At 51.8% G+C, this 21,083-nt stretch overlaps 8 protein-coding genes across 8 annotated transcripts; 4 read left to right on the forward strand and 4 right to left on the reverse strand.

Moving 5' to 3' along the window:
- Positions 1–179: 179 nt before the first annotated feature.
- Positions 180–3,177, forward strand: BKA58DRAFT_468356 (3-isopropylmalate dehydratase). The gene is made up of 4 exons (XM_046175104.1): positions 180–582; positions 631–662; positions 716–790; positions 837–3,177. Exons 1-4 carry the CDS (start codon positions 483–485, stop codon positions 2,955–2,957), a joined length of 2,328 nt encoding a protein of 775 aa, XP_046026187.1. The 5' UTR covers positions 180–482; the 3' UTR covers positions 2,958–3,177.
- On the reverse strand, positions 3,151–4,759 carry BKA58DRAFT_336720 (RNA pol II accessory factor, Cdc73 family-domain-containing protein). Its single transcript, XM_046168261.1, has 2 exons — positions 4,060–4,759; positions 3,151–4,004 (listed from the first exon to the last, which is right to left on the reverse strand). Exons 1-2 carry the CDS (start codon positions 4,675–4,677, stop codon positions 3,339–3,341), a joined length of 1,284 nt encoding a protein of 427 aa, XP_046026188.1. The 5' UTR covers positions 4,678–4,759; the 3' UTR covers positions 3,151–3,338.
- Positions 4,760–10,020: 5,261 nt separating this feature from the next.
- Positions 10,021–12,414, reverse strand: BKA58DRAFT_456197 (uncharacterized protein; the record flags this gene model as incomplete). The annotated part of the gene is made up of 3 exons (XM_046174589.1): positions 10,021–10,659; positions 10,726–12,161; positions 12,225–12,414. The coding sequence occupies 3 exons, from the start codon at positions 12,412–12,414 to the stop codon at positions 10,021–10,023; spliced, it is 2,265 nt and encodes a 754-aa protein (XP_046026189.1).
- Positions 12,415–13,331: 917 nt separating this feature from the next.
- Positions 13,332–14,735, forward strand: BKA58DRAFT_419991 (uncharacterized protein; the record flags this gene model as incomplete). The annotated part of the gene is made up of 2 exons (XM_046172730.1): positions 13,332–14,071; positions 14,121–14,735. The coding sequence occupies 2 exons, from the start codon at positions 13,332–13,334 to the stop codon at positions 14,527–14,529; spliced, it is 1,149 nt and encodes a 382-aa protein (XP_046026190.1). The 3' UTR covers positions 14,530–14,735.
- Positions 14,736–15,425: 690 nt separating this feature from the next.
- On the reverse strand, positions 15,426–16,444 carry BKA58DRAFT_382298 (beta-lactamase-like protein). The gene is made up of 3 exons (XM_046170090.1): positions 16,297–16,444; positions 16,235–16,247; positions 15,426–16,187 (listed from the first exon to the last, which is right to left on the reverse strand). The coding sequence occupies exons 1-3, from the start codon at positions 16,438–16,440 to the stop codon at positions 15,460–15,462; spliced, it is 885 nt and encodes a 294-aa protein (XP_046026191.1). The 5' UTR covers positions 16,441–16,444; the 3' UTR covers positions 15,426–15,459.
- Positions 16,445–17,646, forward strand: BKA58DRAFT_336726 (putative N6-adenine methyltransferase-domain-containing protein). The gene is made up of 4 exons (XM_046168262.1): positions 16,445–16,605; positions 16,651–16,930; positions 16,976–17,162; positions 17,220–17,646. Exons 1-4 carry the CDS (start codon positions 16,574–16,576, stop codon positions 17,441–17,443), a joined length of 723 nt encoding a protein of 240 aa, XP_046026192.1. The 5' UTR covers positions 16,445–16,573; the 3' UTR covers positions 17,444–17,646.
- Positions 17,647–17,648: 2 nt separating this feature from the next.
- Positions 17,649–18,295, forward strand: BKA58DRAFT_382301 (HIT-like domain-containing protein). Its single transcript, XM_046170091.1, has 3 exons — positions 17,649–17,734; positions 17,793–17,875; positions 17,931–18,295. The coding sequence occupies exons 1-3, from the start codon at positions 17,695–17,697 to the stop codon at positions 18,213–18,215; spliced, it is 408 nt and encodes a 135-aa protein (XP_046026193.1). The 5' UTR covers positions 17,649–17,694; the 3' UTR covers positions 18,216–18,295.
- Positions 18,296–19,452, reverse strand: BKA58DRAFT_428715 (ClpP/crotonase-like domain-containing protein). Its single transcript, XM_046173023.1, has 2 exons — positions 18,943–19,452; positions 18,296–18,886 (listed from the first exon to the last, which is right to left on the reverse strand). The coding sequence occupies exons 1-2, from the start codon at positions 19,263–19,265 to the stop codon at positions 18,316–18,318; spliced, it is 894 nt and encodes a 297-aa protein (XP_046026194.1). The 5' UTR covers positions 19,266–19,452; the 3' UTR covers positions 18,296–18,315.
- Between the last annotated feature and the right edge of the window lie 1,631 nt (positions 19,453–21,083).

A 21,083-nucleotide genomic window follows, 5' to 3' on the forward strand; every position in this document is an offset into this window, starting at 1 on the left:
ACTTGCTGACGCTGCAGACGGCGCTCGGGAGGCGGTGCAGTGGGGCACGCGCAGTGCGGGGCAGGAGCGACCTCTCGACACAGGAATGTCGTCATTGGTTGCGGAAACAGTACCTAGAGGAGCTCTCGCAGTGCCAGAGGGGATGCGCGACAAGGTTGCCTGCGTGTTATATCGCTCAAGGCCACTATCACCGCCTGGCACCTACCAGATATGAAGTATCGCAGCCCGACAGCGGTGGAGGCCGAGGCGGACCGTCATCATTCGCGGCGTGATTGGCGGCTGTGCCCCTCTTACTGTCGACTCCGAACATCGGCCGGCATCTTTTTGTGCCTCGTTCGCCTTCCATCGATTTGAGTTCCACACGCGCCTCATTTAAGCCGATACCTGCCCTGGCCGAGCACGTCTCACTCTCTTGACCTACTACTCTATTTTCCTGCACCTACTTTGGGCTTGCCGTGCAACTTCTACCTCACATATACAATATGCCGTCTGCTGTGAAACCGCCGCAGACCCTGTACGACAAGGTCTTCGAGGACCACATCGTCGAAGAGAAGGAAGATGGCACAATCCTGCTCTATATTGGTATGACATGCGCTGTGTAGCCATTGTTTCTTACTAACAGCTGTACAGACAGACATCTTGTTCACGAAGTGACATCACCAGTAGGCAGTCCTCGAATTCCGTCCTGCTTTTGCACACACTTACGCAACTACAGCAAGCTTTTGAGGGCCTTCGGAATGCTGGCCGTCGAGTGCGAAGACCGGACTGCACCCTTGCGACAGTCGACCACGTATGTGTTGCATCTTGCAGAATCCAGCAGCAGCTAACGGCAGCAGAATATCCCCACCGCGTCGCGGAAAAACCTCACTACGACCGAGAAATTCATCGAAGAGACCGACTCGCGATTACAATGCATGACCCTTGAGGAGAACGTCAAGGCCTTCGACCTCACTTACTTCGGCCTCGACGACAAGAGGCAGGGTATTGTGCACATCATCGGACCCGAACAGGGCTTCACGCTCCCCGGTACCACGGTCGTATGTGGTGATAGCCACACATCCACACATGGCGCTTTTGGTGCCCTCGCCTTTGGCATTGGTACCAGCGAGGTCGAACACGTTCTAGCCACACAGACCATCATCACACAACGGAGCAAGAACATGAAAGTCCAGGTTGACGGCGAGCTAGGACCTGGCGTTGGCAGCAAGGACATCATCTTGCACGTCATCGGTAAAATTGGCACGGCCGGAGGAACAGGTGCCGTCATCGAGTTCTGTGGCTCGGCTATCCGCGGCTTGAGCATGGAGGCGCGCATGTCGATATGCAACATGTCAATCGAGGGTGGCGCAAGAGCCGGTATGATCGCGCCTGATCAGATTACTATCGACTATCTCAAGGGAAAGCCTCTCGCACCCAAGGTTGACAGCCCGGAGTGGAAGAAGGCATGCAGTTACTGGCTGGGTCTCAAGTCAGATGAAGGCGCCAAATACGACATTGAGGTTCTGATTGACGCGAAGGACATCGCCCCAACTGTATCTTGGGGTACTTCACCTCAAGATGTCATCCCAATTACTGGTGTAGTACCTGGACCTGATGACTTCCAAGACGAGGTCAAGAAGCTGGCATGCGAACGCGCTCTGAAGTACATGGGTCTGACTGCCGGCACCCCCATGCAGGAGATCCCGCTTGACAAGATCTTCATCGGATCTTGCACGAACGCCCGTATTGAGGACCTGCGGTCAGCTGCCCAAATTGTTGAAGGCAAGAAGGTGGCTTCCAACATCAAGCGGGCCATGATCGTGCCTGGTTCTGGTCTAGTAAAGAAGCAGGCTGAGGCGGAGGGTCTCGACAAAATCTTCAGCGATGCCGGATTCGAGTGGAGAGAAGCTGGATGCTCAATGTGCTTGGGCATGAACCCCGACATTCTTTCTCCCGGTGAGCGATGTGCTTCAACCTCGAACAGAAACTTCGAGGGCCGGCAGGGTGCGGGTGGCCGAACCCACCTCATGTCACCCGCCATGGCTGCTGCCGCTGCCATTGTAGGAAACCTGGCCGATGTACGGAAACTTGCACCACAAACTTCTGGACAAGCCAAGGGCTCACCGAAGATTGAGTTAGATGCGCAAGTCGAGCCTCCTAGCAGCGACGAAGAGTTTGAAAAGATCATGGACCTTCCTAGCTCCGGACCTCAGCACACTAGCTCAAATACTGGTAGCACAGGTGGTGCCTCAGCCGGGATGCCTAAGTTCGAGACCCTCCGCGGATACGCAGCACCCATGGACGTAGCGAACATTGATACTGATGCTATCATCCCTAAGCAGTTCCTCAAGACCATCAAGCGATCTGGTCTTGGTAGTGCTCTCTTCCATGCCTGGCGCTACGAGGCCGGCAGTAACAAGGAGGACTCATCTTTCGTACTGAACAAGGAACCTTACCGCAACTCCAAGATTCTAGTCTGCACAGGCCCCAACTTTGGCTGCGGCTCAAGTCGTGAACACGCACCCTGGGCGCTCCTCGACTTCGGTATCAAATGCATCATCGCCCCCTCCTTTGGCGATATCTTCTTCAATAACACGTTCAAGAACGGTATGCTTCCTATCCGAATTACCGACACCGCTGTCCTACAACGCGTCGCCGACGAGGCAAACGCTGGTAAGGAGATTGAGGTGGACCTACCCAACCAAGTCATCCGCTCTGCCGACGGAACCGAACTTGCCAAGTTCGATGTTGAGGAGTTCAGGAAACACTGCCTTGTCAACGGACTGGATGACATTGGTCTGACCATGGCCAACGTTGACAAGATTGAGAAGCATGAGCAGAAGCGCACAGCTGTCTGGCCTTGGCTAGATGGAAGTGGCTTCCTGAAGAGACATGGACGCGGACCAGTCAAGGTGCAGGCGCAACCTGTGCCAAAGACCAACCGGGGAGAGGCGATTACCGAACCACTGGAGTGGTAGATGGTAGATTACAAGGGTAAAAGTCGGACTTTAGTCAATCTCTTTGGAGTTTTGTATAATCTGGCGAGCGGCTGCTCTGCGGACTTGAATTAGGGTGTTTCTGTTGGGACCAAGATATCATGTGAAATGAAATGACATATATGAATGTTTTACCTTTTGCACCTGACTGCACTGCACCTGGGCGATGTGAAGATTTCGGTATTTTGCTTTGATTTGTTCTTTTGCCCGAGTAGGCATGCGCGAAACCAGCTTTTGAGGTATATCGCACTTCGCAGACTATGCATAACGCATCAACGCCAGAACACCCAAGACCCCAAGATAGAGTTCCGTCACATATCGATACAAATCCCCCTTTGAGCAAGGCGCACGAAGCATCATGTCCTACCGCCCCTGCTGCCCGGCCAGTCCCGGTCCGTCTCTCGTCCAGCCGCTCTTTCGCATGCCCTCTTCAATTCTGCCCCAGATCCTCTCGACAACCTCTCTGTCCCTCCATCTGCCCTTTTCACTGCCTGTCCATTTGTCTACGCCCACGGGTAGCACGCCCCTACCCAATTGCTTCACCGTCTCCGGCGGCTCTTCCGAACTCCAGCCGACGAATATACCCGGGTAGTTTGCAAACAACTCTGCAGGCTGGGTGAATTTGTAGCTCTTGAACTGCCAGAGCTGGCCAGTAGTGAAGATGGCGACCACACGACTCCAGTAGGTGGGCTTGAAACTGGCAGTGGAATCAACGCAGATGAAAGTCAGGGGTTGTGAGGAGATGGACGGGAGGAGACGCTGAATTTGTATCATGTTCGCAGAGGCGGATGTGCTGGACGAATCTGTGGTGTTTGGTGGGACAAAGACACCGTCGCTTAGGAACGTCTTTGCGTTCGAGGTGCGCAGGAGAGAGGAGGCGGACGGTGAGAGGAGGATGATGGGTTGTAGGCGGCGTTGAGGTCGTTTCTGGAGATTTGCGACAAGCGCGGGCTGGGGAGCGGGTAGCTTGTTGGCATCGGGGCGTGAGCGGAGGAATGTGCTGGCGATCTTGCGGTAAGGCGAGAAGTCCTGCAAAGTGTCAGTCTGTGGCAGTAAGAGGATCTGAGAGCTGGGGGACACGTACGACGTTCTTGGATCCCCTCAACACGCTGTTGTGATCTCCCATCTTCCTCTCCCCGTCGTAGATCTGCAGTAACCGCGCATCCACCATCTTGCCTGCTGCCCCTACTTTGGCACCCCTTCCTCCATCGACTGGGACGCCCTTGCCGCCTGCAATAGCCGCCGCATCGCCAGCGGCAGCACTGAGCGCGCCTCCATCTATAGCAGCAATGCTATCACTACTCTCCGTCTCTCCACTCAACCAAGCGATGAGCTCAATCTTCTGCGCAAAGGTGAGGTTCTGCACGCTGCCTCCCGCACCGCTCGGCAACTCCTCGTTGAGCGTCTGAACAGCGGCGAAGTAGTCGGTAACGGAGGCGTCCTTGTTCAGCCACGCGAAGTAGCAGCTGCGCAAGTCAACCGCCTTGCCATCTGGCGCAAACCGCGTCGGCGTGCTGAGCGCAAACACTCGGTGGTCGCCCGAATCGGTGTTGAAGGAGACATGTGTTGCGACGGCGAGGTCTGCGACGGTATCGGCGGGTGTGGGTTCGGCGCTCGTGGTCAGGATGGGTGTTGCGCTGGCCCTGATGCTCAGGCGGAGGTTGTAGAGCGCGTCTGCGACTTCGGCTTCTGCTGCGGCCATTTTGAAGCAATTAGCGCGTCGTGCGCGTGTGGGAGAGGTTAAGGATTTGGGGGTTGCGGTTTTCTGGCGTTGGATGTGAAGCTTGATGCAGGTCGCGACTATGCGATTGTACTTTTGGGGAAGGATGCCGGGGTTTCTCCGATTGGAACGTGCCTCGAGCTTCCACTGCCTCCTTCACCCACGCATACAACATTTCTTGGCACATGGGCCACACTCACCTTGTCTGCCTTTAAAATGGCTGAATACGAAAGAGAAGAAATTGTCACTCAAACCAATCCTCGACTCATAAGCTTTCGAGCGCATGTCAAACTGTCCATTGATATGCGGCTAGATCTTATCCACTGTTGATCTATCAGCAGTCATGATTTCTGCCTCAGGCTCCTTGACTGCCAGTATGGGTGGAGATAGGCGTCATGGTTTACTCGCAGAGGAAGTTGTAGACACCGTATCTGCCAGTGCCTCATATTCTCCCCTGCACATCCGTGCTTCCCTTTCTCGATCTGCGACCTTTCTCTCTAGCTCTTCGGCTGCGATCTGGTGGTACATACGTGAGTTTCCCCGCAAAGGAAGTCGAAGAGACCTGAGCATGGGTCGGTGTCATGGATGCGTCATCTACATACTGAGACGAAGTTGATGGTATCTCTAATGCACCATTTCTTGATGTATGTCAAATCTCACTAGGCTACTACAAGACCTTTTTATCTTCCGAACCCCTTTCTCTACGTGTGCGGGATGTATACATTCCAACAAGAAATTCTAATTTTTTTTATCTGGGTGTTTGTTGTATATACACTGTTGCGAGAAGTTTAGAGTAGTCTTTTACACATGTGCCGGCTACGTACAGTGTAACGAGAACTTTACTCTTATAGCTCCAGAAAACCGCGACAACCTGCTAGACTCTGCAAGGTAGATGTATCTTGAAAGTCTATGTCTTTGGTAGATACAGCACACTTATCGAGCAACAATTCGCTCTAAGCTACTTTTGGGGTACAAAGTTGTATGAGATTAGATAAATGTTAAAGGTAAAAGTTATACATTGCTACGACTATATTATTGAAACAAACGTAGATGCTCATCTGAGTCGATCTTCTCTGCAATCGCGTTTACGTGGGCATCTTGCTTGGTGGCATACTGCTTGCTTGATTCATATCTGAATGCGGCGGCTTGCTTGTATATTCTAGTAGGGCTTTCGTTGGTCTCTTTCTTCCCCAGTCCTAATGCTAGGGCGCTGGCGATAGCGCTGAGCGGCTTCTGGATTAGTATCGGTGCGTATATGGGAGATGGAAGTAGTGGGTCGGTACAATGAGAGCTGCGTAGAAGGTATGGTGACGATTGAATGCAGAGCTAGAGCACTTGGGCGGTGCTGGAAGCAAACTGGGTACCTCTACTTATCTAATGATGGACGTGGGGCTAGCCTTGTTGAGGCGCGATGTCGGACGCGTTGGCAGTATGGAAGGAAGGAACAAGCGTTGATAGGAAACGGTACTCTAAAGGTATCTAGAGTTTCTCCTGGTAGCCACAAGCAACTAGTTCTGTTATTCCACCAACGATTCATGCGCGCTAATAGATAATCAAGGAGTTACTGTAGAAACCTTCTGGACTCTAAACGGTGGATGTGTCGTGCAAAGTTGAAGTCCGCGTCTTCGACAAACAAAAGCACACTAATATATGGTTTGGGTGCTCTTCTCTATTTGGTATTGGAAAAGAAGAGGGTCCGAGAAAGAACGCCAGCTGGGCGTTGAGTAAGCGAGGACCCAAGCACCATCAGGGGAGGCAACAATCTGTGTCGCATTCTAAGGAAATTTTATTAGAATCATCTTCTTATTAGAAGTATACATTGACTTAGAGACTACATACTTCCTAAGTTATAGTACGATGTATGCAGCAAACCTTAGAAACGCGACACGAATTATTGCCACCCCCAGAGTCCTTGCATGTGTAGACGACCTATGCAGTCACCTCTACGGATAGCGAGTACTTGTTCAAGCATGTATCAAGAAACTCTGTAATGGAATAGGGTAAACGAGAACGGTGCGTGAGCATGCTCAGTCTTCGTAGATCGGTGGCTTGCTGTCTCGTTGCGTCGTCTCATCTCGTGATGCACTAAGGTGTCAAAAAGAAAATTAACGAGAGTAAAGCAGAGGACGGTAAGCAAATCTGGACGAAGAAGATCGTATACCATGGAAACAGCAGCGTAAGGGGTTCTTGGAAAGTGCAAAAAGACCTCGGTAGCCCCGGAGGAATTGATATTCTGGGAAGACGGACTTTCGTTGTGAACCTTGAAGTGTTATCAGTGTTTATGTTTTGAAGCGCAATAAGCGGTAACTCCTTCAAGATTACAAGTCAAAGTGGCGTGGCGGCGCAAAAGGTTGTGTGGTTAGGATGCGTCAAAACTCCACCAATTCATCCTAACCTCAATAACAACGACACAAAAAAGATGCTACTCTCTACAGGCGTGTAACTCGACGTATTGAACAAGATTCGATTAATTCATATGCTAGTATTGCTGTTATTATAACTGTTGTCAAAGTAGAATAGTCTCGGTCTTGTGACTATTGTAATTGATAGAGCGGGTGTAGAAGCTATCAACGCTGACATGCTAGGTATCAGACCGCGGTACAATATCACTCCCCGCCTTAACGTTCTCGAAGCTGTAGGAATCTTCTCAGCCGCCGTCCCAGAGTGTATCGTTCTTAGTCACGAGAGTGACTGCGGTAGGTTCCAGACACAATAGAGTGCGCCTTTAACTTTGACTACGGTCTAGTCCTAGTTTAGGCTGGTTATTAAGATTGTACTTTAGTATACGGTATGCTTGCGATAGCCATGAGATTGTTTGTCAGGGGTCTGGCGTGTCACGGCAGTACTGTGGTCGTCGGCGGGGTAGGTCCAACTCGAATGGGTTAAGCTCGTAGAACCCTTCCATGCTCGCCACGAAGACCATGCGCCCAGTCTCCGTAATATCCTCAACAAGCTCTTGCTGGTGTTCGTTTCTCCACTTGCTCAGAAGATCAATGTGCAGAAGCCCCCGCCGGCGCCGCAATCTCCCTCCTCGATTGTGTCTCGTCGACCGCACCGCCATCAATGTGCAGAAGCCCCCGCAAGCTCCTTTTGCGAAAGTGGCAGCTATACAGCCGGCTGTAGTATATGAGTCGTCTCGGCCACGGTGCTCAAAATGGGGAGAACGCAGTTGTAGGGTTTGAGGAAGCGATGAGCAGAGTCTGATGATTGCGATCTCTCTCATTTGAGGAGTACCTTCGAGTATGGGATGGTGATGTACTGCGGGAGTCGTGAGTAGCTCGTCGTTGCTCTGCGTCATCGCAGCTCTTGTGTTGACGATACTTCTCTTTTCGAGAGGACCTGCTTGGATGGGTACATATGGATTGCGGAAGTTGTGAGTTGCTCCTCTGCGTTGCGTTACCGCAGTACCATGGACGATGAACGACAAAGCCTTCCTAGCAGCCGAACTGGCAGCGGTGGATGGCCTTCTTCAACGATTTTGGACACCTGGATATAGGCCATTGCAGGCGGAACGGGTGTTCCTAGACGTGGCCACTGAGTCCACGGACGCGCTGCGAAGAAGACGGGTCGACGCCATCCTTTCGGGCTACAACATGAAGCATCATCGCAGTACCACTGGGATGAGCGATGAGCAGAGATCGAGTGCCGGGTCGATTGGCTTCAGCAATTGTTGTTCTCGGCGAGACGATGAGCGAGACGATGAACGAGGGTCGGTACCGTCGTTGAGTGGCATTCGTATTCGTGGAAGCTCGAATAAGGCGGCAAGCGGTAGGTGACGTCGGCTCACAGTAGAGTGCGCCTTTGACTCAGACTGTGGTCTGGTCTTGGTGTGGGCTGGTCCGCTAACTAATCTCGTGTCAGTAGTGCCCCTGAAGAGGGTGATGAGTTGCACTTACTGTTCGCACGATAGTAGGGAAGAGCTGTCGAGGATGCCGAAATCCTCAATGTGCAGAAGCCCCAATGGGGGCTCACCAAAAACCAAAAAAATATATATACACTCACTCCGGCGCCACATTCTCCTTCTCTTTCTTCTCCTTCTTGTCCTTATCCTTGCCCTTGCCCTTCTTCTCGGCGGTCTAGTAAGTTGAAGATACAATGTCAATGGAAGTGTCACCTGAATTCGTCTTCCTAGAACGTACCTTGGTCTTCTTCTTGGGCGGGGCGTTATCCCCCTTCGCCTTCCTCGGTCGCTTCTTGTTCGGCACCACCTCCACTTCACTGCCCTTGCCTCCCTCCTCGGGATCTGCGGTTTCGCCTTCCTTCTTCTTTGGCGGAGGCGTGAAAGGCAGGGAGGGTCGCGACAGCTGAAGTGGAGGTGTGCTGGGACGCACGACGAACACAGAGTCGTCCCATTCAGGCGGGGGGGCTTCTTCCTCCCCCACCTGTGTGAACACCGGCGAGAGGTGCTGCGGGGTGCGGTTGCCCGCGAAGGTGGTGGTGGTATTGAATCTACACACATGTTAGCTCCAATACACTCACCCATTGTACTCATCCAAGACACCTAGACAGGCGAAAACTCACTTCATCTCGTCGATAGCTGAAGATGAAGTGAGCTGCCACCTGCAGGTTTGTTAAGTTTGGAGCGCCAAGTGTTGTGTTGACGCTCAAGGATGGAAGGAGCACCCAGGTGGAAAGCGCACCCTCCTCGTCTCGACGAGAAGGTCCGCAAAGCAACGGCAGTGCAATCAGACTTGCACTGCATCTCTTTAGTCGTCCTGGCATTGCGAATTGCGAAACTATATGCCTTGCGATGAGAGCGATGCTCCTTATGGGTGAGCCTCTACGGCACGGCCCAACACTGAAGCAGCATGATAGCTTCAAAGCTGTTCAAGCATTTGACACAACCCGTTAGACTGTCGCAACTCCCATTGTCGCGACTTCGTAATCCCAAGCGAAAGCCGAAAGGTTTAGTCGCAGCTCTCGCGACAGCGAAGACGAGAAGAAAGGCAAAGTAACGACTAAGTGTGTGAAAGATGAAATGCGGCAACTGGCTACTAATATTGAGCAGATTTCAAGCAATTACATAACAGAAGCACATTGTGATAACTGATACCAGAGTATGGCCACTACAGCGGCGTGCAGGATACCGCTTAGCCGTATCATAAAGCGAGTGTAGTAGGCAGCCTGACATGATTTGAGGATACAAGGCGTAGCTCAGAGGCTAAGCATGACATGCGCAAGCTGATAAGAGAAGAGATTCAAAAAGGAGCTACCTAACTAATGAGCATGTTTGCAGTACATACAAAGAAGACCATGTCATTCAAGGCATATCCACTCCTGGAATGAAGGCCTACATCATGCTACGATTTGAACACCACGTAGACTTTAAGGTCCTTCCCAAACTTCAGCCTCAGACTCATCATCTCCCTGGTCAATCTCCATCATCTCTGGATCAGGTGCTAACAACGAATCGCCTGTTGAGCCCTCAAGCCCATTAAGAGCCTTCCTTCTAAGCGCGCTCGCGGTGTCTCCGATGGATGCGAGGGCTTTGAACGTGTTTTCAACGACATTAACCGGGGTTCCAAGAGTCCAAGAGCAGGCTGGTCGTCCATAGATCTTGCGGCAACCCTCGCAGACTGTGTTTCCATCCACGAAGAAGCAGCCGCCGAATCCCTCAGCGCTAGAGCCTGTACCACGAGAATAGAATAGGCAGCAGTCACACTTCTTTCTACTGCCCCATTTGCCTGGAGTAGCCTTCTTGGCTTGGCCCAACGTGAGGCCTACGTTGTGAAGGCCAAAGTCTCCATGTACACCCTTGCCCTCCATCTCTTCTAGGATGACTTGGGGGTCCTTACGATTACTGGGTATGGGCGCAGTAGTAGTGACTCCTTTGCCAGCTTTGAGCGTAATTAGCTGGCGGACATAATCGTTTTGGATGACTTTCACATGGGCCATAGGGGGCGTCTGAATCCAACGATGTTTTTGACCACTTGCGATTCTCTCGTTGAACAGCCAGTGGATAACCTGGAAGATGAAGTTAGTATAGCTCGGATCGATCTTGCCGCGTTAAAGTTCAATTGGAGTTCTTACCTCGATACCCTGCCCATAGGGTTGGATGCTACCCATAGAATCCTCGTTCACCATCATATAAGGGCGTTCGCAATGGAGATACTTAAGCCGATCTTGTCCAGACGCATCAACCCAGCTAATTGACATAGCCCAGCTGTTGGCTCGATCCCAATCTTCAAATGGACCGATAAGTGGTAAACGAGCCCAAGAGAAGGGATGAGGCTTCCAATCTGTGCGAACCTCGAACGTGACAGTGAAGAAGGAGTTCTCAGCTGGCCACTCCACGCCGTCGGAGGAAAAGTCTTTCGGTAGCGTTCTAGCAGTGCGCCATGTGTATCCTTGCTTCGTTTCGGACTTGTAATCGGTTTTCAGGTCAAAGATGATGAAAGATTTGCTCTTCGAAGCCGACTTTGCACCTGGAGTTTGAACCGTCATCTTCTTTGGCACCTGGGAAGTAAAGTTCGAGATCGGAAACGAAGTGCCTGGGTCATTCGAATTTTGTCTGAAACCACGAGACTCAAGCCAAACTCCTGGCTCGTACATTGGTGCTTCTGATATGGGGGATTGGTAGTTGAGGCCTTCGCATGCGGAGAATGAACCATTCCAAAAGCTGTCCCTCTGCACTGCGCCAGTCCATCCGCTCTCGCTGGCGGCTACGGTGGCAACCTTGTCCATTTCCAAGTAGGCCCTGAGATGGTAGTTGTCTCGACCGCCTTTGGGGCGTACTGTTTGATTTGCAAGTCCTGATTTGTATGTTTGGAACAGCGAAGCGAACAGTTGCTCGATGATGTACTTGTGGTCTTGATAGAACTCCATGTCGAGGCGGCATATGGTGCGCATTTCGATGGTGTTCGACTCTTCAATCAAGTCGTCGTGCGCTTGTCCTGATCGGCCCCAATCGACGCAGCGTCGGTGAAGGTCCTTGGCCTGACCAATGTACACCGAGCCGTGTTTCTTTGACTGACCCGGATTGTCCTTGGAATATATGCGCAGATAAAAGCCAGTTTCGCCCTGAGCTGCGAGATCCTTGCAATCGAGGTTGGAGTTTTCCCGGATCGCTCGAATGGTGAATTGGGGGTCGTTCAACACACTGAGGAGACCTGCCTTTTCGATGCCGTTGATGACCACGTTAGTGATCCACAGAACCTTATTGCCTGATACGCCACCAAGTCTGTTGTGAGTCTCCTCGGTGACGCATTCCGGCCTTGTCTCTGCCAGCTTCGTGAGAAACGTGCTGATGCCGCGCGCGAGATGCTGGCGATTCGGGTTCTTGAGTTCGCCAATTTCTTCTGCTGTGAATCTCGAACGCGTTCGGGGAACGTTGCATAGGTCCATTTTCCATGTACCATAGGGCTCGGTGCCAATCTCAATACAGTCTCGGTAGATCCAGTCGTTGAGAAAGTCCCCGTTGGCGTCGAACAGGTCTTTGACCATCACACGTACTTTGTCGCCATGACCTGATGCAAGCACGTTGTCAGTATATATCGTGATATTCGTACATCAATGTGGATCGTGCTTACCGTAGAGGACTTGCCCCTGCATACCTGGCAAAAATCGACTCTTTAGCGGTGTTGGAGTGGTGAAAGCCTTGATCACCCGGAAGCCAAATGTCGGTAGTGGCAAATCCGATGTCTGTCGCCCATCTCGAATCATGTCCCAGATCCTGGTGTCCGAGAGGAGCGAAGCATCCTCACTCTGGAGCCAGACCATGTCTGAATGTTACTTGTCGAATCAGGACCTCGGGAAGATTGGAAGTAGAGCAAGAAGGCCGTTGAGACTGGTAGTGGAGGGTGTGCAAGTCTGATCTAGCGAAGTGAATGGCGATCCGTGTACTTAAGTAGCTATCGTGAGTGAGGAACCTTTTGGAAGCTTCCTCGTGCGCACTGGCCTGACCCAAACTAGCGTCAGGCGTGATCGCACGCCGCGGGAGCGTGACAGCAAGCGGCTAGCATGATCACAACAAACAAAGGGCGCAGTGAGCGGAAAGACAGTGAGTCTGAGCTGTTACCTACCCACTGACGCGTAAGACGACCCCTGACATCACTACCTAGGAAGGCAATCAGGTCATCGATACCCTCCCTATCGCGCTACCAATATAGCTAGGTACATCCACAGATAGCTCTAATACCAGACTTGTACTAACGATAAAGTCGCCACCGTTTCCCGATTGCTAGATAACGTCCCGCGCTCGATTGACGCAGAGCCACTTCACACTCACCCCCAGAGCCCAGCTGACCGCTCTCCAAGATCCCCTGCAGTACGTAATGTGGAGTCATTGTTACCTAGGTACCATCTGTTTGCCAAACAGAGTCGGTAAGCAAGCGCTCCTCATCTGAGCAGAAAACGACGTCAGCTCGGCGCGTCACCGTGGAGTCACCTGCACTGATATAGGTAGGTCCTGTTTCGTTTGCTAATCAACATTGTCGGGCTCGTATTTAACAGAGCCCTACCACAAGGATTGCTCACCCACCCAAGTACTCCCAAGGTTCTCAAGCTTCCAGTCGGCTGACCAATCCTTACCACAACTGCCATCGAAACAACAAGAGACTTCCAACCTTGGAGGTTTCACATCTGCTATCTTCAGTGCCAACACCACTACCATCACCAATACTACCTACCTAGGTACCATGCCGCCTAAGACCCCACCAAAGTGGTACCTCCAGTACGAGGCGGACAGTATGAACCATGGACCCATCCCAGCCGGTGTCAGCGTCGGATCTGGCGCTGACGGTACTCCCAAATACTGGATCACTTCTGACGGCAAGCAAAGGGTCTTCTCGCGTCATCCGCTCACTCCTGATGGAAGGATTGAGTGGGGAGGCTTGCTGAAATTGGCTGGAGAAGAGAAGGGCAGCAGAGCCGACTTTGTTGGTGTCGCGCATCCGCCAATGGTATACAAGCCGAGCGAATGGCTGTGGAAAACGGGAGGCAGCCTCCGAGCGACCTTGGTCAGCGCGCTTGGGATTTCTGGTGTGATCACATCAGTGAATGATCTTGGTACAACGGAAAACTTGGCTGCGGTCAAGGAACTTACGAGCACCCACCATGAGCTTTATCACCCTTGCGATCGAAAGAAGCTGGCCATATTCGACAAAGAACATGATTTCTCCTGTTGGACTCGTCATTTCAAGAGAGGGCTGATCATCGTGGGTCCTGAGCTTGACAAGAACCTTAACAATTGGGATGCCTTCAGGCAAGCCCAACCCGGCCGTCGCTCTGCTGTCCGCGCACGATACAGCACCGGATACCAAGAAGAGTTCCGACCAGTTGTTCTTGGGTGTCTTCCCACTGCTAGAAAGACAGTCAAATGGTTCTACTTAGAACCAGTCGAGTTCGCCAAGCCGGGTATTGCAGATCTGTGGGAAGGGTACGTTCGGACACAATCATCTTTCGAAGTACATCGCTAACTATCGCAGTTGCAACTGGGCCAGCCAGGCCCCCGGTTTTGGCTATGACGACACCGAGAAGTTTATTTGGGCTGCCGTTCTAATCCAACGTTCGATCCTGTTGCGAGCTGCCCCAATTGGAAACGATAAATTGGGCGACGCTATAAGGCAATACGGACAGTATCTTGCCGGAACGGGTGGTTACGGTATCAAGAGCTTCGGTTACAACACGGCGGCTTACTCCTCGTCCTCTCCGAATGTCACCTTTCATAAACTCACTCGGTGGATCCTCGCTTCCGACGAGAACAGCACCGCAAAGCGCCACGCGAAGGCCTGGGACAAGGCCATTTCGCTCGTCGTTCTCCAACGAAAGTCGCTGACTGGGGAAGACTGGAAGAACGTCCTCGATGCCTTGGCTGCCATACAAAATGGTATCTAGACGCTTGACGTCGAGGTGGAGAAAGGGCGACGTCGATGGACCTAGGTCGTGCGAGGTACGAGATCTTTCTTGCGAGTTCCTGGTCGCTCAACCTGATCTCTGGGGGCAAAAACTTCGGAAGCCAGGTTGCGGTGATTCATCATGGGAAGACGTAGACATCTTGTTGGAGGCTTAACACAACTGTACCTAGGTACCAATAAAACTACCCAGAAATAAATAGTGCTGGTGCAAAGTTGAACTTCACCTTACTCTACCAATATTAACTCGAGCGTTTCACAATATGTACATGAGACAGCCTTGCAGTAGAGCATGCAAGGAACGACGAGGAAACAAATGTCGAAGAGATCATAGAATGCGCCTGCGTGCTATTTTAGCGCGACGCCTCCCGCAGTGCACCAAAGCATCGCAGAAGCAATAAACAAAAACAAAGCGCAGGCAGATAAATAGGAATGCTAGCAGCAAATGCTGGATATACTGCCCAGATTATAGCATTCAAAAGATGCAAAAAAAGTATTGCTTCTCTGAGAGTAGCATATCGTCGTGAACTTTGAGATCTGTTAGTATTCACGTCTGCGCATGGCAAGAATGAGTATTATTTACCAAGATTCGAACTTCGCCAATTTGTCAGCATTCGTCTATCCTGTGGATCGAACGGGTGCATGTACCTTGCGAGGCCGAAGCCATTAGATAACTGAATGAAGAATTCAAGTCTAACCCATTAACCACTCTGGCATCACGACCAATGGTTTGATGAGTAAAATTGGATTTATTATATTTATATCCGAAGTTTGTTGCTGCCCATTCACGACAACATCGGGATGAACTGAGTCATCCTACATTGTACATAAAGATGGGTGTGGTGGGGCGCAGTCAAGTCACTGGGGCGCTTATCAAAATTCAGCCATGTCAAACTATGTGTCATTGGAACATCTAAAGACTGCTCTTCCCACTAAGCACCCACAGTTTCTCACCGCCCACCTTGCCTTCCTGCTTCAGCTTATCGAGAATCTGGCGTATCCCCCTCTCCGCCGGTTCCCAAAGGTTCTCTGGGTAGTCCTTGTAAATCACTTTCACAATATCCATAGAACCCATGCCTTGGCCCTCCGCTAGTACATCCAACACCTGTTTCTCACGCTGCTTGCGGTGCTTGATGTATTCAGTGATTTTTGATGGGCCATCTTCGATGACAGGCCCATGCCCGGGATATGCGCGACCCCTGAATTGCGTCGACATGGCGTCGAGGCTCTTCATGTATGCTGCTAGATCCTCAAACACGGCTGTACCCTGACCTAATACGTTGTCCGCCGTGAACATGGCATCTTCTTCCTCCAACACGAAAGCCGTGTGGTCCGTGGTATGTCCTGGGCAGAAGAAAGCACGTAGGGTCGCGCCTTCCGTCTCAAACTTCTGCCCATCACTTATCGCGAGCCAGTCATCATGCGGATTGTTCTTGTAGACCTTCGTGTCGGGGGAGTGCGCGAGTAGATCGGGGACGCCTTGGATATGGTCGTGGTGCCAATGTGTCAATAGCACTTTATCGATGGCAATGTTCTCCTTTGAAAGGAGCGATTTGATCGAGGCTATCCATTGTGGTTTGCCTTCGCCAGTGTCAATGAGCAGTCGTGATGCGCCGCGACCGACTATGTACGTGTTCGTGCCTAGTTTACTTAGAACATATTGGCCGCAAGATTGCGAACGCATGTACCTTGCAGCGTGAACTTAAGCTTTGTCAGATCGCGCCGTTCCTTAGATGATAACGGCGCTCACCTTGCTGGGGTTGCCGCCGAGGACTCTGATAACCCGATCGCTGACCTGCTCGACCTCGGGAAGCGATACCAAAGATTCAGCCATCTTTGAGTAGAGTGCGCGTGTGCTAGAGGTAGCTGACAGCCATCGCAATTGCGGGCGCATGGTAGCTCTGACCTCAGGTTACAGCTGCGCCATCACTACCGAGGCACATTGTTATCGATAGTGGAATGCGACTCCGACAAACTATCACTTTTCAGGTACACTGTGCGGTAACCTGCTTCGGGTCAAAATCATCATGGCGCCAATCGAACAAGACGATGAGATGCCGTAGGTCTTACCAGCTGATAGCAGCCCGAATGCTAACAAATGAAGACAGCTTTCCGGTGATGCTCTTGCCGCCCTGAAAGAATTTTATGGCGAGCGGGATGCACGACAAAAACAGTTTGAAGAACTAAAAGGTCAAGCCGAGGATGACTTCGAAGGGAAATTGTCCATGGATGCCTTCACGGAAGATTGGAATGCAAGTCAATTCTGGTATAGCGACGAGACCGCTATGGTGCTTGCGCGACAACTTCTGGATGGTGCGACAGATGCGACAAGAATAGCAGTCGTGTCTGCTCCGAGCGCTTTCATCCAGCTGAAGAACCTACTTGTGAGTAATATGGATGCACGAGAGGGGAAGTGCTGACTTCATTAGAATTCGGGTGAAGTCAAGTGCCGGCCACAGATCAAGTTGCTGGAGTTTGACGAGCGCTTTGCCGTGTTCAAGGAGTTTGTGCGCTACGACTTCGAAAAGGCAATCCAACTACCAGCTGAGATGAAGGCCTCGTTCGATGTCATCATTTGTGATCCGCCATTCCTAAGTCAAGATTGTCAAACCAAAGGTACTTTCATTATATGCGTCCAACAACCTTGGGTTCGACGTCGCTAACAGCGCATAGCTGCTTTGACTGTACGATGGTTAGCTAAGTCATGGACGCAAGATTCTCTGCGTCTCATTGTCTGCACTGGAGAACGTATGGAGAGCCTGATCACAGACAAACTTTATGGGAAAGTAGGAACCAAGACGACCGATTACGAGATCAAGCACGCCAAAGGATTGAGCAACGAGTTCAGATGCTACGCGAACTTTGAGTGCCCCTCGTGGAAGTGGTCAAAGTCATGACCCGCGAGAACACTGGCTAGCTATACTTGAGAGGATGAATATTTCTACAGACAACGCAGTAGTATTTATGAGCACACAATTGTGATGGGAATATACATGTGAAGCATGGCGGAACCATCCCGCCAAATAGCTACCCCACATGTCCCTCGGTCAACCCCACTTCGCTCTCAAAGCATAAGCTCGCTGCGTCATCTTCATTTACCAACCAGACCCGTACCAACCAACCAACTATCTATTCCACGAGTACCACAATGTCCTCTGCTGCATGCATCTTTTGTAAGATCATCAAGGGTAATAACCTCTTAGCTTGACTATTCTCTCAATCGACAATGGCTAACAGAAGGATTAGGCGAGATCCCTTCGATGAAGATCTTCGAGAGCGAGAAGACACTTGCTTTCCTTGACATCGGTCCCTTGAGCAAAGGCCATTCTGTATGATGCCTAGACTATCCCAGGACCAGTCAGCTAGTACTAATGCACCGCCTAGCTGATCATCCCCAAACATCACGGCGCAAAGCTCCACGACATACCCGACGACCAGCTCGCCGAAATCCTCTCAGTCACAAAGCGAATTGCTATCGCACAGAACATCCAAGACTACAACATCCTACAGAACAATGGAAGGATTGCCCATCAGGAGGTGGATCACGTACACTTCCACTTGATCCCAAAGCCGAACGGACAGGAGGGTCTCGGGATCGAATGGCCAACTAAGGAGGCGGATAAGAGCGAGTTGAGCAAGCTGCTGGAGGAGATCAAGAGCAAGATGTGAGGCAGCATGTATCGCAGAACTGTACCAGGCATGAATGAAGCACATCAACTCAGGCCAGAAGCACATATCTCAGCGATTGACGAGCACCACTGACATTCTTCTATTCTCCTTTGAACACAGGTTTCCTCTTCTCTTTGAACGCGACAAGTGCCTCGTCCCTGTCCCTTGTCCTAACCACAAGCTCATATGCGGCATTCTCAGCTTTCTCGCCCAATGCGCATCCCTCAACCGCTTGAAGCGCGGCCTTGATCGCTATCGGCCCACCTTCACATATCTCCCTTGCTAATCTAATCGCTTCATTCAGGACCTTCTTCCGCGCAGCCCCTTCTTGTTGCACGTCCTCTGCCGTGATCTCTACTAACCGGTCACACAGTCCCAGGAAATAGGCTTCTGGCGCGGCAACACGGCGGCCTGTCAAAATCATGTCTCGTGCGCGTGAGAGACCGATCAAAGCGGGGAGACGATATGTTCCTCCTGCGCCAGGAAGGATGGCGAGACGCGTCTCGGGGAGGGCGACGGTCGTGGTAGAGGCGAAGACGCGCATGTGTGTGGTGAGGGCGAGCTCGAGGCCGCCGCCGAATGCCGGTGCTGCCAAAGCAGATATGGTGGGGATGGGTAATTGCGATATCGACGCGAATGTTCCTCGTAGTGTTGTGAGAAAGTTGGATGTGCTGCCATCTGTTAGCCGTCGCTCGTCCCATGTGGCCGCCGTAAAGAATGAACATACTCCTCCTGGGTAAACGTAGCCCTCTCCTTGAGGTCCGCGCCCGCGCAGAAACTTGTCTCGATATCGCTTGCCAATATCAACGCCCGCGTTGATCCCTTGTCCCCTTCATTGTGTAGGCTGTTCACTTGTTGCGTCAGCTCCGTGAGCAATTGCCGTGATATCGCATTGCGTGCCGCGGGCCGGTTGAGTGAGAGTATTCGTATGCTTCCACAGTGTGGTGCCGGGACGTTTGTGACGTTTATAGCCGGGGCCGGGGCGGTTGCGTAGCCGCGAATTCCAACGGCGCGGTGTAGGACACGGGGGTTGAGGCGGGGGAGGGGCATTTCGATCGTGTAGAGAATACTGTCTGTGCGACTGCGATGGTTCCGTAGTCTTCTCGCCCAGAGATACTCAAGTCTGGAGCTGTAGCGCCGACGCTTTGCGCGGCGACCTCGTCGTTGATAGACCGCAGTTAGCCGAGGCACCGCGACAGCACAGCTCTTGGTCTGGTCAATCGTTCCTGGCGCGACACCACACACTCTACCAGAGAACACGAGGTTGCCGGCACGATGGAGACTTGATACGCCTCTCAGGCATTACATATCTATTATCTTTGCACGTGTTGCTGCATATCTCCGACAGTGCTTGATGTTCGGTCTTGTTCCTAGGCATGTTCAGGCGCATACATTCAAGCTTTCAGTTTCGAAGACAGCAGTCGACGTGCTCTTATACTATCCGCAAACCGACACTCAGCCTTTTGACCTTCGTGAGCAAACACAACATCATCAAGAGCAATATCGGCCTCACCTTAGCGCCCATATCAGCCGTCTCGCCCACCACACATCACCAAACCAGACGACCAGAGCAGCAATCTTTGCTTAACGGACTGAGTATAAGATAGCTCTCTTCCGTTTTCTACCCCAGTTACCCATATAGCTGTCGTTGGTCCAGACACATTGAGAGGGTCTTATTCCGGTTGCTGTAGTTGATAAATCTGTATGGAAATCCAAAGTCTACTCTATACCTAGACTCCTTTACTAAGCATAGCTTGAGAACAGAACCTGGGTACCAGCAATTGTCAAGTGCAAAGCTATGGAAGGCTAAATCTCGTAAAATACCGAAAAGTCTTGAGTGCAAGCCCTGACCATTTCGTGTTGCTGCGTGGGCGCTTGTGCTGGAAGGACATTCCCTGTATTGATGCAGGGTTATTCGTCCGCGCATACTTACGAATCCAGGTCACGTTCTCATCTTGGTACTTGGAGCTCAGCTTCATACACACTCAATCAGTTCGTATTCTAGGCCCAGAGCCGCCAGCTGAGCGATCAAGTCCTGCATCGTTACGCACGGAATGCACCCTACATGGACACACCCGTGGACCTGGGCAATTGCAACGCAGCATCCGCACCTATGAACGGCTTTCGGCAACCGCGATGCGAGATTTTCTATCCTGTCGACAACTCGACCTGACGATCTAAGCCCGACTTGAGGCTCAACTTCGGGCCAGGACGTTTGCGGGGAAGTGACTTGTGGAGCTCCGGAGCGATCGCCATGTCACGATGCTGGGGTTCCCAAGGGCGCATTCCTTCTGCTGGTCTAGCGCCTACCGAATACCTCCACTGGGTCCGACGCTTGCTCCATGCACCGAAAATTTCTCTTACCCATGAGCCTCGTGACGATGCCTACCGATGTCTCTCGGGACTTTTCGTCGGCAACACACGAATTCCAAGATCTCGCCCCGCTTTGGGGTGAGCAGACAAGCTTGGAGGCGTGGAGCTTAGTCGTGCATTGTCATGTTTCGCGCACTTCCCCATACGCGCGAGTCGCGATGGAAGGTGTACCGGTATTGTGTGGAGATTGTTTCGTCGAACGTTCTTCGATCAAACTGCCAGTACCAGAGCTGTGGTTCACGGCACGTGGATGTACGTAGTAGCAGCATCGTCCAGGATTTGACCCAAGGGAGCTAACCCTGCCAGTCCGACTGCAGTCTGCAGCAGTGCAAGGCGACTCCCAGTCGCGAGTCATGAGCCAACCTCACGATCCCCGCAAATTATCGCGAGTCAATATTCCCGGCTCCGACCTCTTCGTTTTCTACTCCACAACCATCTGCCGACGCGCATGCACATGTCCGACCGCCCTCTTGGCAACCGCTACGCAGCCTTGAC

The sequence above is a fragment of the Alternaria rosae genome (genome assembly GCF_020736505.1).
Source record: "Alternaria rosae strain MPI-PUGE-AT-0040 chromosome Unknown BKA58scaffold_4, whole genome shotgun sequence".
NCBI classification, from domain to species: Eukaryota; Fungi; Ascomycota; class Dothideomycetes; order Pleosporales; family Pleosporaceae; genus Alternaria; species Alternaria rosae.